Source organism: Tyto alba, unplaced genomic scaffold, assembly GCF_018691265.1.
Source record: "Tyto alba isolate M040663 unplaced genomic scaffold, T.alba_DEE_v4.0 Super-Scaffold_6, whole genome shotgun sequence".
NCBI classification, from domain to species: Eukaryota; Metazoa; Chordata; class Aves; order Strigiformes; family Tytonidae; genus Tyto; species Tyto alba.
In genome coordinates this window covers 42,828,736-42,844,899 of record NW_024881327.1, presented here as the reverse complement: position 1 = coordinate 42,844,899, position 16,164 = coordinate 42,828,736, and the positions used below count along the sequence as shown (strand labels likewise).

At 37.2% G+C, this 16,164-nt stretch overlaps 1 protein-coding gene across 1 annotated transcript; it reads right to left on the bottom strand.

The window, feature by feature from the left end:
- Positions 1–535: 535 nt before the first annotated feature.
- LOC116959543 lies at positions 536–9,409 on the bottom strand. The gene is made up of 5 exons (XM_042808144.1): positions 9,320–9,409; positions 7,032–7,361; positions 5,466–5,579; positions 4,276–4,409; positions 536–1,385 (listed from the first exon to the last, which is right to left on the bottom strand). The coding sequence occupies exons 1-5, from the start codon at positions 9,372–9,374 to the stop codon at positions 1,341–1,343; spliced, it is 678 nt and encodes a 225-aa protein (XP_042664078.1). The 5' UTR covers positions 9,375–9,409; the 3' UTR covers positions 536–1,340.
- Positions 9,410–16,164: the final 6,755 nt, after the last annotated feature.

Sequence of the window (16,164 nt, the reverse complement as noted above, 5' to 3'; positions counted from 1 at the left end):
CATGGCTGAGCTACAGTAATTTGAGAGATAGCTTTGAGAACTGTAGTTACTATAGCATAGACAGAGTTGGAACACAAGCCATGATGTATGGCCTCAAAGATTTCTTTACAGAATATTGAGTAACAAGACAGTCACACATTTAGACTATGCAAACTGTTTTTAAGGGCTCTGGGAAAGTCAGTCTGTGCCTACTGCACTCCCCAGATGCAAACTGCAACAAACTTCCTGAGCAGTGAAGACGTTTCTTGCTGGCAAGATGACCTAACCTCCAGCTGAGCTCTGAAAAGACTTTAACAGAAGATGAAATTACTCCGGTACATAAAAATATTCACATTTCAGATACCTGCTCTGAGTATTCAGCAGTCCTTGGACAACTGCCATTAGCTCTGCTGTCAATACTCTTCACCTCCGTTCACACCTTGGAAGCCAGGTTTTACTTATATTTTCAGTTTTGATTTTTCTTTAGTGATTTTTTTTTAAAGTTTTAGAGCTGGCAAAAGTGGAACAAGTGTTAACACTCCCATCTTGTCCAAGCATCCTTCCTTCACCAGTTAGACAATAATTATTAATAATAATAATAATAAATATATATATATATATAGCTTCATTTAAACCTAGTATTTCATTGTGCATAGGAGACTACCTTCTCTGGAAGACTCTTCCTAGTGTGTGAATGAATTAGCACTTCAACACTAACAGTCCGTTTCCACAGGAATATAATCCTTTCTTTCAAACCACTCTGGCTATGATGTGGTCAGCACTGATGATAGTTTCAGAGATCAGACTCCATCCTATGGGTAGTACTGTCTATTTGGTCAAACGATTACCATCATGTGCACTTCTTCCCTACCTTCTGATAGTTATACGTGGGCTTCCTGAAGAAATGCTTCTGTTGGGAGAATCTTGTTCAGTCCAGAAGATTTTTTTGAAGTGTGATAATATATAGTTTATGGCTTCTGGACGCAGGGGGAAGAGTTGAAGACAGTCTTCTAAAATGACATACCCTCCAAATTCAGACCCCTTACAGTGTTTTGTTAGTGACAAAACATTCAGAGACTGCTTGGAACCAATCTTTTTTCTTGTATATTGTCCCACTGACATGCTTCTGACAAGAAACTCATGTAATCCATCCTTCATCAGCAAATTATCACATTGTTTTCAGTTTCATAGTTATTTAACCATATATTGTTTAATTATATCGTCCTTTTAGTTCTGAATAATGCCAAAGTAGGCAGTGGGTTCTTGTCCTAGACTTTTCAGCTGCCCTAGTTTGTAGAATTAGCTCATCTGCTCCATTGGGTACAATAGTCACAGTGGATTTGTCATCTTTTCCTCTTGATTCATTTCAAAAATGAATCTAGTGATTCATAAAGTGTAGACACAGCCTTAAAAAGCAAAGAAAACTCCAGTCAAAATAACTTTTATCCATAAAGTCTATTTAGAATGAACTTTTACCCAAGACACAGCATCTAGCACAGCCTGAGAGAACAGGGAGAAACACAGGCCATGGAAGGAATTATAATTTCAGAGGGAAAGACTGTCTCAGTACTAACACTGAAAGGCAAAGCCTTTCTATGTTTGGATTCAATTCTCTTAGTTAATTAGGTGCCAGGTGCAAAGTACTAATTTAGAATACCAAAGATGTCAAGTTCCAGTGTAAACCAGGTTCTATGAAATCTGAAATGGCAAAGCTTTTTTATCCCCTAATCATTTAACTCCAATATTTCCCAAAAGCTTTATCACACTGTTCCTTCTAGATGGATGCTCTTTTGATGCAGTAAACTAGCAAACTGATGCAGTATTCAGATGTTATTCTGGACTGTGCAGAAATCTTCCTGTTTTCACTTCCTAAGCACACGCAGGATTTGAGATCTTCAGGTAAGTCCTTTAGCAAAATCTGGGAATTAAAGATCTCCATGAAATGTGCACAAATACCTGTGCTCACAGATATATCAAATAAAATTCTCAAGTTTACATGGCATAAAACAATAAAAAGGTGGAAGTCATGAAAAGGGTAGCTTCTTCTCTTCACACTTATATTTTACTACAGGGGTTTACTATTTTTGTTTTAATGAACAGTGTTCAGAACAGAGAGAGGTACCTGCTGGCTGCGTGTCAAACAGAAGACATAGTAGGTATGGCCAACTAATCTGGATGATGCTTCTATTATTTTTTGTACAACCAAAGCCCCTCAGGAGTGTGCTTTTTGTGTGGTTCCATGAGCTGGAAGTGTGTACTTTATGCTACAGCAGTGCTTAGGTTTGGTCTGGAATGTGCAGAATTTAGCAACGAAAAAATCAACTGCTCCAAGAATTCCCTCAAGGGCCAAATTCCCCTGCAGTTAGCAGAACTGTCTGGGAAATGGTGCCTGAGCATCTCAACTCAGGAAATATGGGATGACTCTCCAGACAGGTAGAGACAAGTGCTATATAAAAAAGAACAGCTACAGTGGCCAGCTTTGCTATGGGGATGTTCCCTCTCAGGTTGAGCTAACTTAGATACTTGGAGCTAGATGTTGACACCTGACCTAATTGCTCAGTGTTGTTATGACGTACAATGAAGGTGAGAATAAAATCCATGCCTTGATTCAAATTCTGTGATACAAGAGTGCCTTCACAACCCCGAGAATTGGAAATAATGTGACAAATTGGTGCCTGTAAATAGCCTTGCAGATGCATACAGAACCTTCACGTTCCCTGTTCTAGAAATGATGCCCAAACTTATCCAGAATGTATGGCAAATTTCCAAGCTTAAAAAAAAAGTGTAAACAATGTAAAAAACTAGTGTGAACTTTTTAATGACTTACTTTTGCATAAACAGCAGAAAAAATGTTAAATTGTACGGATCATGTTCTGCAACACAATTGAAAGTCAGAGAGAGACACCATAATATTTGCTCATCACTTCTGGCTTAATTTGTTTGAAATATAGTGTCCATGCACATTGTATACATTGACTTTAGTAAACTACTGGATCTCTTGAATGACGTATAAGATCCAATTATGCTTTAACATTTAAAATGATGCCACTATGAAATCACTCTTTCTGCTTTTATTAAAATAGCAAAAAGTTCTGTTATATGAAAGGAAACACTGAACCTATATCATGACACATCACAGTGGCTAACAGCTGCTAAATTATAAAGCAACAACAAAAGACCTTTTATAATTGATTTCACACATCCTTTGGATGAGTCTTGTTATCCATACAAACCCTGAGCAGTTAATGGCTACTAATGAACTCTTCACTCTGCACCACCTGTGATGCTTACTTTCTCATTCTCAACCTTGTTTTCATATGCCTTCATTAAATATTAACAAGTAGAAGAGTTATCCATTTATAACTAGCAATTATAATATTTTATTACTATGACCAGAACATCTCATGCCTTGTATTTTTAAAATTTTCTACTATGATGTCTCCTGTAAAAGCAAGTCTCTTAGCTTGAATAGAAATCTACATATTACGGGGAATTAATTTTGCCAGCTATACTTTATTTAGAATGATGACCATTGCACAAGAAAATATAGATACTGTTTTACTACCTGCATCCTGATATTGTCTCTCACCATGATTTCAGTACCAATATGAACAAATCAAGACTGAAGTCGGGTTATCTAACAGAATTCATCAATCTGTAAGATCAATAACTGCAGTTGTGACCATGGGCTTTAGCATTTCACATCACCTCTGTGTGGCTTGTCCGAGCCTGTCCAGCTGACTGTAATGGAAGTTGTGCCTGCCTATGCAAGAGTTAAATTAGGGCTTCTTTCCCTTGCTCACTTTATGTTTTAATGTAACTAAAAGATGAATAACTTCCTGGAAAAGGGAGTTTGCCTGAAATCTGCTACCTGCTCTCAGCAGGTGTTGCCCTATGAGATGAAGCTGGTCTAAGCCCCTTGAGCTTAGTATACAATTATATGTAAATGGGCTTTATTGCCATTTTTTACTTCTTCTACACTCTTTCCATGCAGGTTCTATATATTGATATTCTATACTTTCTGCTGCGTTTCTCCAGGCAATTTTAGAGTGTCATTAAATATAACAACAGAATCCAATATTTTCCTACTACATAAATGTGCTTCCTCTTATTTCTGGGTGTTGCCTCTTGCAAGAAAACTTTTTAGATTTTCTTTGCTTTAAACCTTTTTTATGTGTAGTAAGATACCATCCTAGAAACAGAAGCTTGTTTTGTGTTTTCTGTTCAGAGCACTCCCCAGCTCCTCATTCTGAAAGTCCTTCTCTCATAGCAAATGTCTTTTTATAAACCACTTACCCATTCAACAGAATTGCATGATGTGTTTTCCTCAGCTGCTTCATTGGTGGATACATTTCTCCTGTGAAGTTCTGCAGCCTCGAGCATCTCCTCCTCCTGATGCTTTCTGGCCGGCACAGGAAGTTGTGCAGAACCTTATCAAAAACCAAGTTACAGTCACTGCTTGCTCACTGTCCATTTCCAGAGTCATGCTGGTACCCTACCAGAGCTCTATAAAGCTCTGAAATGAAGAGTGCAGAGCTCTTGTATAGCTAGTCTTGATGACAGGCTCTAGAGTGGTATTCATCTTGCAGATGAAATAAACTACCTTCAGGTTTCTGAACAGCCCTTATGTGATGGAGAGCTGGTCAATAGAGTTTGTGCCATGAAAACTGATCAGCTCACCCTGAAGTAGACAGCTACAAAGGGTCAGTTCATACAGTTGCCTGTGTCAACTCCAATGACCGAAATAGTAGCTTAAGGACCTAATTTGTCTAAATTCCTTCTCCCTGCCTTTTTAATCTGCAAGTTGAATTGCATCTCAAGTAATAGATATTTCATCTATATCCCCAACAGCTCACAAGCTGAGTAAGCCTCACATGCTAACCATAATACTCATGCTACAGTTACTTAAGAGGCTGCCTTAGGTTATACGTCACTGATCTGTACCCACAGCCTGCAGATGCCTTACATTTATACTTGTTCTGTACCCTTGCCATTTGCTGTTTTTTCTTGTGACTTCTATCCTTCATTTCAAGATTTTTGCAAAAACCCCAAATTATTAATTAGTTAAAAAAATTCACAGCTTGAAAAACAGCTGAGAACAAAGTCTCCTAGGCCAGGTGTTTCAGATGTCACTTGCAGGAGTAAGACTATGATGCAGAGCTAAGTTCTGGCTCCTCACTTTTTCAGTCTGCTACAAAATTATCAGAATTGATATCCTTTAATACCCTAGCCAGGTCAAGATCTTTAGTCTAAGAGATCACTCTTCCTGGAAAGGTAAATAACGGAGGCAAGTGACTGCAAAAATGTTCACTTTGAACTACAAGCTGTGCCTCTGACCCCTCCTCTCAGCTTGAAGTGCCCCTAGCAGATAAGGACCAGGTGAGGAAGTGTTATACACTGAAATTCCTCTTAGTGCACCTGTCCAACCATCTTAAAACAAACATCTAATTTTGAGACTATGTGTTAATGGAAATATTGTCACTCACCAGAACGTTTTGAGTGCTGCTTTTTTTTGTAGCAAAGATATAAGCTTCCCACTGCCACTAAGAAAGGAATGATAGCCCATATTGCCAGATCTCCTTTTTTCAATGAGTGAGTTTCTGCAATGATACATTTTAAATAAAGTTATGTACTGTTCAAAGATACAATAGAAGAACAACACCATAGCAAAAAAAAAAAAAAAAGAAATTAAAATTAAAAATTAAAACTGACTTCAGGAGTGAATCAGTCCATTCCCCCTATCCCCCAAGTGCAAGGTCATCTACACTTTAGCATTACGGAGGAATGCATGCCTCATGAACAGTAACATCAAATCCTCCTATAACTCCTGCAGTTTGACGGTTTTTTCCCCCTCAGTGTCTAATCTGAGTCTTTTCTGCTTCTACTTTAAGGGTGTTACTACTTGACCAAGTAAGAGATCTAATCATTCAACTAATTTTATGAGCTCAGATTATTTTAACTTTCTCAGCGTGTTTTACATTCATTTACCCCATTTTGAACACCACTTCATTCATTCTCTGCCACTGATGCTTTCTAAATCCTTGATCATTTTTGTCCCTCCCTTTGGACTACCACTTGGCCAATAGTGTAAAATAGTGTCATAAACTGGACTGTGCTGGATGAACGGAAAGGTTACTTCCTGTGAGTTGACCAGTCAATATATGAGATATATTTGATAATGTTAAAGATCTAGTTAGAGCTAGTCCCTTAGTCTTTCTCTACAGTTGAGATGTAGAAAGAGAGAGGCAGAGATCAGTATCTTCAAGAAGAGCTTGAGTACATAGTGCTTGAGACAGCTGTGTAACAGAAGTGAGGTAAATTGTTTTCTGGGTATGTCGCATTCTTTTCATAACTTAAGGTGAAAGATACTTCACTGCTGTTGCTGGAAAATTTAACTGTGTTTGAATGCTCATGCTTAATTCAAAATTTGGACCTTAAATTTCTCCCTTGTAAAGGTTACTGTATGACAATAACAAAATAAGGAGACACAGCCTACATAAAACATCCTGTCATGACAACTTTATGGGCACAAATCCTTATAAATATAGAGCCCATACTGCTCCGTTTTCCATATTGATTTAGCTCCCACTTCTTATTAAGAATTTGTAACAAAAAGATAAAATGGTTAGTAAAGGGTACATATTACTGAACAGAGTAACCTTGTGATTCTTTCAGCCACTCTTTACTGCAAGGCAGATTCATTCACTGTCTCACATCCAGCCTACCAAATCCTTTCGGAGAAGGAATTGTGTTTGGGTCTTTTGTGAAATACATGGCTGATGCACAGCTTTTTGTGAACCCTAACTAATAATTCCCATTAGCAAACCCTTATAGAAGAAAAAACCCATTACACTGGGGGTATTAAGGCAGAGAGCTTAAGTCAGTTGTCATTAAGAGCCGTTCAGGTCCTCTCTGTGTTTGTCTCTTTCAGATTGAGAGCCACAGCATTGAGGGAGGGATGTGAGAGAGGGAAGAAATGTATAAAATAGCTCAAACTGAAAAATCTTTATGATGACAAGTTAAGTAGCATGCATATGCTCTCGACAGCTTACCTTTCTCTTCAACAATCACTGTTGTCCCATTTCCACATGCTTTCTTATAGAAAGGTATTTCAATAATTATCTCACAGTAGTAAAATCCAGCGTGATTTACATTGGCAGATTTTATCACTAGTACATCCTCGCTTTCATGGGTGATGTTGGATACATAAAGAAGTGTTGATGATACAGTTTTGGTGATGTTCTCTTTATTAACAAGATACCAGCTTACTCTATACCTCACAGCAGATTTTTCCCAAATACAGGCAATTTCAGCGTAGTCTCCAATTGATAGATGTATTCTCTGTGGTGTCTGGGTGACTGTTAAATTATTGGGACCTGCAGCTAGTGGAGAAATACACATAAATTTGAAAGTTGAAGCAGCAAAGAGATGACATTAAAGCTGTAATGTCTACAATCACAGTATTTAAAATAATGCCAATGCTGTAAAATCATTATGAGATTATTTTTTTAAGATTAGTTACTACCCACTTCTCCCTTAAAAAAAATTACTTTCTGGCTAAAGGAAACTTCTAATGTGGTGTGCTAAAGCTTTCCATCATTGTTGGCATTCAATAAATGAAGATTTTCTGTGTATTTGCTGATTTACTTATTTTTTATTTTCAATAAAAAACTTTTATAATATAGGTTGAGTCTGAAGCATATTAAACAATTTATCTGCCAGATAAAGAATGACCAAAAGAAGTAACTTAGAATGATTCATCAGTGAATAGTGGAAGACTCATCAAGATGAAAGCAAAATCCTCTATGACTTTTGTCACCATGGAGGAGTTCTTGTCCTGCACTGCTTCTGATTAGTGATTAATCTACAGCATTTCTGAAGTGGGTTCTTTAATTTTGTTTGAACTTCTTCCATTAAGTTTTTGCTGACAAGTAGTTTATAGCACCAAATTCACCTCCTTAGTTTAATAAGTATACAATATGCCCTGCAGAGCACAGTTGTCTCATCAGGTCTGTTGCCTGGCTTTTAGCTACAGTTGAGTCAGTATCAGAGGAAACAAGAATTGTTTACTCTTTCCTGCTCTGAATCTCTTTACCACTCACTGTCCACAGGCAGCGATCTACATGAGATATTGCATAATACTGTATAGAATATTTTCTTCTGAAGTGAAACCACCCTGTGGATATCACATAACATTTTTTATCCTAATGACAGTGATGCTCATCACAAATGTGTTAATCCTATAAAATGTCTATCCCCATGACTGCCAAGACCATTAGTTTCATATGCTGCATGAAGAGTTATCATTTCCTTCTTTTCTAGCATTCACACTGTTAGAGAATAATGAGACTAAACTGCATGTTTTTCCTCCAAATTTTAGGCTGTTTATAACTCAGGCACATTTCACAGCAGCATATAAATAATGGGATGATTTTGCCTCTATCTGGTCCTTAAACGGCATCTGCTGCATCCGATAAGTTTTATCAGAATTATGCAAATAAACTTTTTTCCTTTGCCCTTAGAAAAGGCCACATATTTATCATACCAAAAGGAGTTGGGCACCTCTGTTTTTTCCACAATGCAGCAATCAACAACTTGCAGAGAACAATATGGACAGTATAGGGGTAATATAAACATCATAAAAAAAGGAAAGAATTGATGTAGTGTGTAAATGACAATTTAGAAGCTGTTCAAGTGTCAGAGAACTGATCACTGATTTCAGGTTTTCTGTTCATTTGGTTTGTTGTTTAAAATACAGTTGTGCTATACATTGTGCTACATTTCCATCTTGTGACTTTACTGTTTTTCTGAAAAATATCACTGAAAAATCCTTTTGCTCTTGTTTAATCTCTTAAACTTTCCCCTCTCTGTTGTTCAATTTTTTAATTTATACTGAACACCTTCAGTAGTATCCAATGGAATTTGTATAGAGTAAGAAACATGAAACCTTATCTGCTTTGTATTTCAGTACCTATGTGATCTAGAACAAAACCTCCTTAGCATTTTAAAATTCTACATTCAGTGTTTGTCACAATACATATTCAAGTTTGAAGGTCTAAGAAAAACAGTGCCTGCATTAACCTAACATAATTTTGGGTGTCAAAGTGTATGATTTGTTCCTCTATACTTTTTTGACAACAATCTCTTTGTGAAAATGCTTTTTGTTTCCCCATGCATTTTAATTTATGATTTCAGCATTATGAAAATATAGTTAAAATTCTCCTTGTCTCACACACAAATCTATTTGAGGTGGATATATTGTGAGAAATTTTTCTAAATTCAGCTCAAGAATTACAGGTGACTAACTACAAACAAAACAAAGAAAATAAACAGCACTTACCTAAGCAGCCAAAACACATGGTTAGAGTAAGTTTCAGTGAAATTATGATCATCATGCAGGATTATTAGGACTTGCATCAGAGTGTCTTTGTCAAAGATCAGCAAAACAACAAATGAAAGCATGTCAGATTCATGGGTTAACTTCCTCTTCCCTCATGTGGTGAGGACCTGTAGTATAGAAACCTACACGCAACCCAAATTTTCCCTACACTCTTTGAAATTGCTGTTACAGATGTGTCTGTTTTAGAACTCAGCCATCCTCTCTGAAATCAGAACATTTCTTCTTTAAATTTTAAACTCTGTCCTAACTGGTTACCTTTCAAGACTAGATAAGCCCCTCTTCTGATATGACATAAAGAACTGCTTTTCTATACCTACAGTGGGTCACATCCTGCTCAGATGAGGGAGACAAGTGACTTGGATTTGTAAATCCCCAATGGAGTGGAGAACGGTGAAACAAGTCTCAAAGCCCATGCAAAAACATTTATTAATTTCCTACAATGTACTAATATGATACATAATAATTGGCTAAGCATATAATAAAATTATGGCAAGTGATATAGTATGCCTTGAGCTACTTAACCAACATTGCAGACTTCTGTATTCTTTCACTTAAAGGCGTTTTATGAAGATGAGACTTGTTTAGCTACTGTGTACATGCTTGTCAGCATCCTTTTCCAGTCAACCTGATGAATCTTATCCAAAGCCAAAGAGACTATGATTGTATATAGGTTACATTGATGCCAAGTATTACTCCTATCTTTCTTTATCACACATTTAATTGTCATCTTGCTGAAATCTTTCCTAAATTTTTCCATCCTGTGAGAAGTATTTTCCTACTTTTGCCTTAACAGTAGTATAAGTCCATTGCCAGGAGCAATGGAAGAAGGCCGAGGTCAAAGATGACACTTGCAGTGGCCCCGACATCCCACAACATCAATGGGAAACAATCCAGGACACTACGGTGTGTAAGAAATGCATCTCACCAGTACCTCTACAGGCGCAGTTGCATTAATGCAATACCAGTGCCATGTATATCAAGTAAGGCTTGTTTCAGGAAGATTATAAGCATGGGTTAAATAAAATGATCTGCAGTTATGTCATCAAGTTAAGGACCATGTTGAAACTCATTTGCCTTCAATTATTAAAAAAAATTCTACAGCTATAGATAACTGTATGTTATCTAGTACTAATTTCGGGCTCTAACCCAGAATCACTTACTGGCCAGAGAAGTGGAAGACAAAACATTGCTTCTGTTTTCTCGACTTATCCAGTCTTACTCCCTGGACAGATGTTTCAAATGCAAAGGTATCAGTCAGGCCAGACAAATTTGTCCTGCAAACATGTTCAGTTGGATAATATCAAAATTACAGTGCTAGAACTTAAAAAAAAAAAAAAAAAAAAAAACAAACACAAAAAACCCCTCAAATAGAACATGAATAGGTTAAATTAGGAACTTCATAAGAACCTGTCAAACCACATTTCCTAGAACCAACATCAGGTTTGAGCATCACTGGGCAGGTGTTCAGAACAGCTGAACTGCAATTTGTAAGGAAGACACAGTCAAATTTAAAGCCTAAAGCACTGTTCCTTTCCATTTGTCAGCAACAAAAGCACGATGCATCAGCTCACCTGCTTCTCAGTATCTACCTTACAGAAGTAGTTTCCAGTGCCGTTTAGATTGCCAAGTACAATTAAAAACAAGATGATGGCAAAGATAAATGTCACAAAGTGCTGTAGGCAATCCCCATTTCTGATGGCACCCAGATGACTTAGTTATCACCTTTAAGAGTTAGTGAGAACATGACAAATACCTTTAAATTCAGGTGAATGAAAGGATCTATTAAAGCAAATAATTTATACTTAAGGATATTATTTCATTATATTAAATAATTCTATTAGCTTAAAAGCTAACATAATGTTATCTTTGGTACTTCTGATAAAAGATATAGAATAAAGGAAGTGTGCATGTGTAAATTCAAGGGAAAAACTAGTTTATCTTGTATTTTAATATCTACATTTGTGCATTTAGCATTGAGTTATGCAGCTGGCACCTCCAGCATGCAGAATATTTTGTCTAGAAACTAGGTGAAGCTTTTTCAATATGGCTGATAACAGCTTCTATTTACTGCTGAAAGATGCTTTGGTTCTAATCCAAAGCATCTACTGTCAGATAAAATGAAGTGGCACACAGAAAAAGGGGTTGGGAAAAAGGTTTATTTTTAGCCCTGGTTACTTCATTGTACCATTTTGCAAGACAACCCCACAAACTCTCATCACGGTACTACTGAGTGGGTGGAAAAATATGGTGACAAAATTTCTTAAGCCAGCTTTTCTGCCAGGATAAGTGCATCACGCAAAACAACTATGTGGGTCAGGAAAGCATCTACAACAGAAAGATCCTTTTAAGTTTTCTTTTCTATCTGCAACTTAATCTTAGTTAACCTCGGAAACTGCATTGATGAATTTGGGTTCTGTAAATGTGTAACTTTACTCACCTGTGTGCTGGAGATGATTGCAGAGCAGCTGCTCAGCGCAGAGGTACTCTGTTCCCGGAGGCAGTGAGAGCTACAGCCAGTCTCTTCCTGGTGCTTTGCACAAATCTGTCTTTCCAAAACTTTTCTCCGTGGCGTTCAAAGAATGCCAGTGGAGGCATACTGAAAAATACATCTGAAGCTTTTGAAGAAAGAGAACTTAAACCCCCTCCCTCCTCCTTACCTATATGCCAGGCTTGCTTGAGAGCTTATAACACAAGTATTAATGAGACAGAAGTGTTTTTGAGGTGTTATTATCAGCTAGGAAAGTTTATTAATCTACAACAGCATTGAGGAGAGTATGTCACTCAAAGTACTCAAATGAGGTTGTAATTATGCTGCACTGGAATAAGAAAATGGAGCAAAAACCGTTTACATTTATTTATTATGAAAATTTAATCTGAAATTTTCATACTTGAAACAAAATTTTGAAGTACTAAGTCAAAGACATGCTATTAAATTCTTTTTAAAAAAAGTTTTAATTCAAATTTGCCTTTTCAAGATCTTCTTCAAATCATAATAAACACTTTTGAAAGCTGCAGGTGTGCCAAAAAATTTGACTTGTATCTAACTCATGAGTCTTCCCCTCTTCCAACTCAAACCCAAGGTGGAAAGCATGCTATCACTTGGGCTTTTCACCTAGTACCTAACTTCAGTGTAACAGACCTCATAACTGCTTGTGACAACCAGTAGCATTCTGTGTGTATGAGGCATACACATTGTTAATTCTATCCATCTATGACCCCAAAAAACCTTAATTTGCTATCGACTGTAGGACTCCTCTTGGCATACTTATTTATTAGCACAGAAAAAACATGCCTTATTTATTTTCCAACTGTGAATAATGAATTACTTCCCAGTAGGAAAACCAGCTCCACAGCACAAATGGACTGGCAAAAAAAATATGCTGATTGTGGATACCATAATCAATTTTCAGATTACTTTTAATAGTATAAGTGATTCTTCTTCCTGATCTAGTCATTAAAGAAGTGATCTGCAAAAATTTCCTTTCAAAATAGCAGCTATGTAATCATTACACAATAGGGAAAAAAAATCATTAGGTTACTGGCATCAATACATTCATCTGCAGGACTTTCTCAAACAAGATAAATGCCAGCATGAAAGAAGAACTATTTTCTTTAGCTTTAATTTAGGTTTGCACCTGGTTTAATGTAAAATAAAGGTTATGAATTAACTTTTCCTAGAAAGCAGAAAAACTAACAGAAAATTATTTCTGAGTCCAAATAACTAATATGTACATTTCAGCAATGTGGATGTAAGTAGAAATATCTGAGATAGAACAAGGCAATGGGAAGGCAAGTAGAATATAACAAACCCAAACATGTGTTTGCCAAGCAGGTGCAAAACCTGGCAGTTGGAAGTATTTTTCTTTCTACTTTGTAACTCAGGGTCGTGTTTTTGCTACTCAAGCCATATTAGATGCTGAGCAATGCTAGAACCAGCAGAACCCAGAGCCAACGGAGAAAACATGAAAAAGGGGCCTTGGTCGCTAGAAAAGGAGATTGTAGAACAGGGTTTATCAAGAGACACTCTTTGTCCCTGGACATGAGCAGGACTCCACCACTTCTTGAGGACATTCATGCTCCTACTCCTCAAAATTACACAGAATGATGGAATGAACATAACTTGGCTTTCGAGGCAAAATGAACTGATCTCCCACAAGACCCAGAACAGCAGCATCTTGGAGGGTCTGCAGCCAGAAGCCATGGACAAAATAAGCTGTTACAAGAAGTCTGAAATGCAGAATCTTCTGATAGCAGTTTCACTCTGACTGCTTGTCACATCCTCTCATTCACCAACACCCAAGTGCTCTGCTACCCCCTCCCAGCTCTTCCACTCCAACCAAACTTAAAAACTTCCTTAACTCCAGACAAAAATAGAAACAAAGTTTACTTACCATAGCACAAATATGCTACATGCATGTGTCTTTTTCCTTTGCTTATTACATCCACCCTCTTTTTGTGTGTCCCATCTGATGCGTGGTTTGAAGTAGTATTTAAGTACAGAGTGGCCCTGATTAACATCAGATCTTGATGTAGTACTGTAATATTTCTCTCCTCACTATCTTGATACATGTGAGGGAAGAAGGATGATTACTAAATAGGTCCCTCTACAGAGATTTGAATACCTGAAGGCTTCCATTTGCTTAGGCTGAGATTTCTCAGGAAAAAGAATATATAAAATATGCAATGACATCTTCTAGCAGGAATGCCATGACTTTTACAGACCACAGTCTTGGATGCCTCCAGTGCAATACAATATTTGACTCCGGCATATTATTCCATGATGGCCAGGCCAGTTGCACTGAAATGACTCCAGATAAAATATTTTGTGGGGTTTTTTGTGTTTTTTTTTTTTTTTTTTTCATTTAAATCACAAAGTGTCCACAAATTGAAGTATCCCTCCCCAAACAGATATATCAGCTGGTAATGAGGCATTGCTGTTTATAGTACCTTGCATACAGAAGGTCTTTGTAGGATTTGTTCTAACATAGCCTACTAGAAACATATCAACCTGACATCTAGGAAAGCAGTGCCCAGAGTTAGCAGCTGTCAGATCCTTTACTGCTTGGCTGGGGTTGACCATGAAATTGTCCACTGAAGATAGAGTTCAATCTGTTACCAGCACATGTATTAGTGAATACCATTTCAGTCACAAAAATATGAATTGTAATCATACCACTGTGTAACCTACACCGTATTACCTATTATACTACATAGCATAACCAAGCAGGGAATGAGAAAAGATGTACAAGCAAGGAAAATGACTTAGATGAACATGTTTAATTTCCCAAATACATACACAAAACAAACCGAAAAATAGCTGTCATCATGCTTTACTGCATCCTAGTTATAGTGCTATATACCTTCCCTTTGGGCTTAATGTTGCAGGAAAATGGCTTTCACTGCAGCAGGGCAGGTTAGATTGGCATATCACTAAATATTTATAGCGAAGTATGAAAAATAACCAATAGAAAATATGAAACAACCCTTCTTTGTCCAGTAACTGAATGTGGCAGTTTCTGCAGTTATTTTAATGAGAAGCAACGAGTTAGCATACACAGGCTGTCTAAACAGAAAAATTGACCACTGGTGCAGCTCTTCCAACATAACTATTTGACAGTAGCTGTTCTGGGAGAGCCCTTTTCACTGTTTTATTTGCTCTTCACAGTGTCTTCACATGGATAAAATTATTGCTGAACAGCTGAAGTAAATTAGAACAATTAACACAGTAAAATGTCATCTTTACGTGATTCTGGATCTGGAATTACTAACTGACTGAAAAGGCACCCATTTCCTCTTTTAAAGCTGCGTATTTCCTCTTTCAGTTTCACATGGCACTGGTGAGAAATACAGTTTTGTACAATGTTGCACAAAGCATTTTTCATCATTACCACTGCAGTGAAGTGACTGACTTGATTCTCATCTCAGCTATGTGCATTTTCATGGTGAATAAGTGAAGTAAGTAGAGATGCCCAATGACGTGTGAACAGAATTAGATCCTACAGCTCCATATTGTTTAGAGCTAAGAAGGACAGTAGAAAAATGCAACTTTTCTTTTGGACATAAATACATACCAGCTATTAGGGAAGCTAGCCACTGTGCAGGTTTCATTCCGAGGCTGTTCAATCAGATCTGCTTAGAATTTGTGCTTACTGCCAGTTTAATGCCTCAACACAGTCCTCCACAATTAACTTCAACCCAAGGCTAATGAAACATTCACTGCTACCACTGTGCACATTCTTTGAACCTGAGAAGTTTGAAAGTTCACAGTATCATAAGAACAGTGTTCTTGCTTCAGGTTATGTGATGAGTTAGTTCCTGGCCATGTGGCAGTACACCTTCCACTGACAGGCTAGCTACAATTTACCCAGAACACGGGACTAAATATCCAGGACCAGGACATTGTGAAGCAAAGCCAATCTGTTCTGAACATTAAGAGACACAATTTAAATGAATTTAGTGCAAGGGAATATAAACAATACCTTCAATTTCAATTTACAGCATAGCAGAAACTTTGCAGTTGTTGCCCAGAAGTCAAAGTAGCTGAAACACATGACAGGTATTCCTCTTTGCACGTAGAAACAGAACGTCATTTGGCAAATCACTATTTTGTGATTTGGAAGTCACCTCCTCTAACAATAAAGACCTTAAGAGAAGATTCTTGAGATCATCACTGATTAGAAAGACAACTCAAGACTGTAGAACTAATTTGACTTTGCCAGTGCTCCACAGTGAAGCATCACAAAAGCAATCACTTTAAAACCACCCACAGCAAGCACAAAAATGTT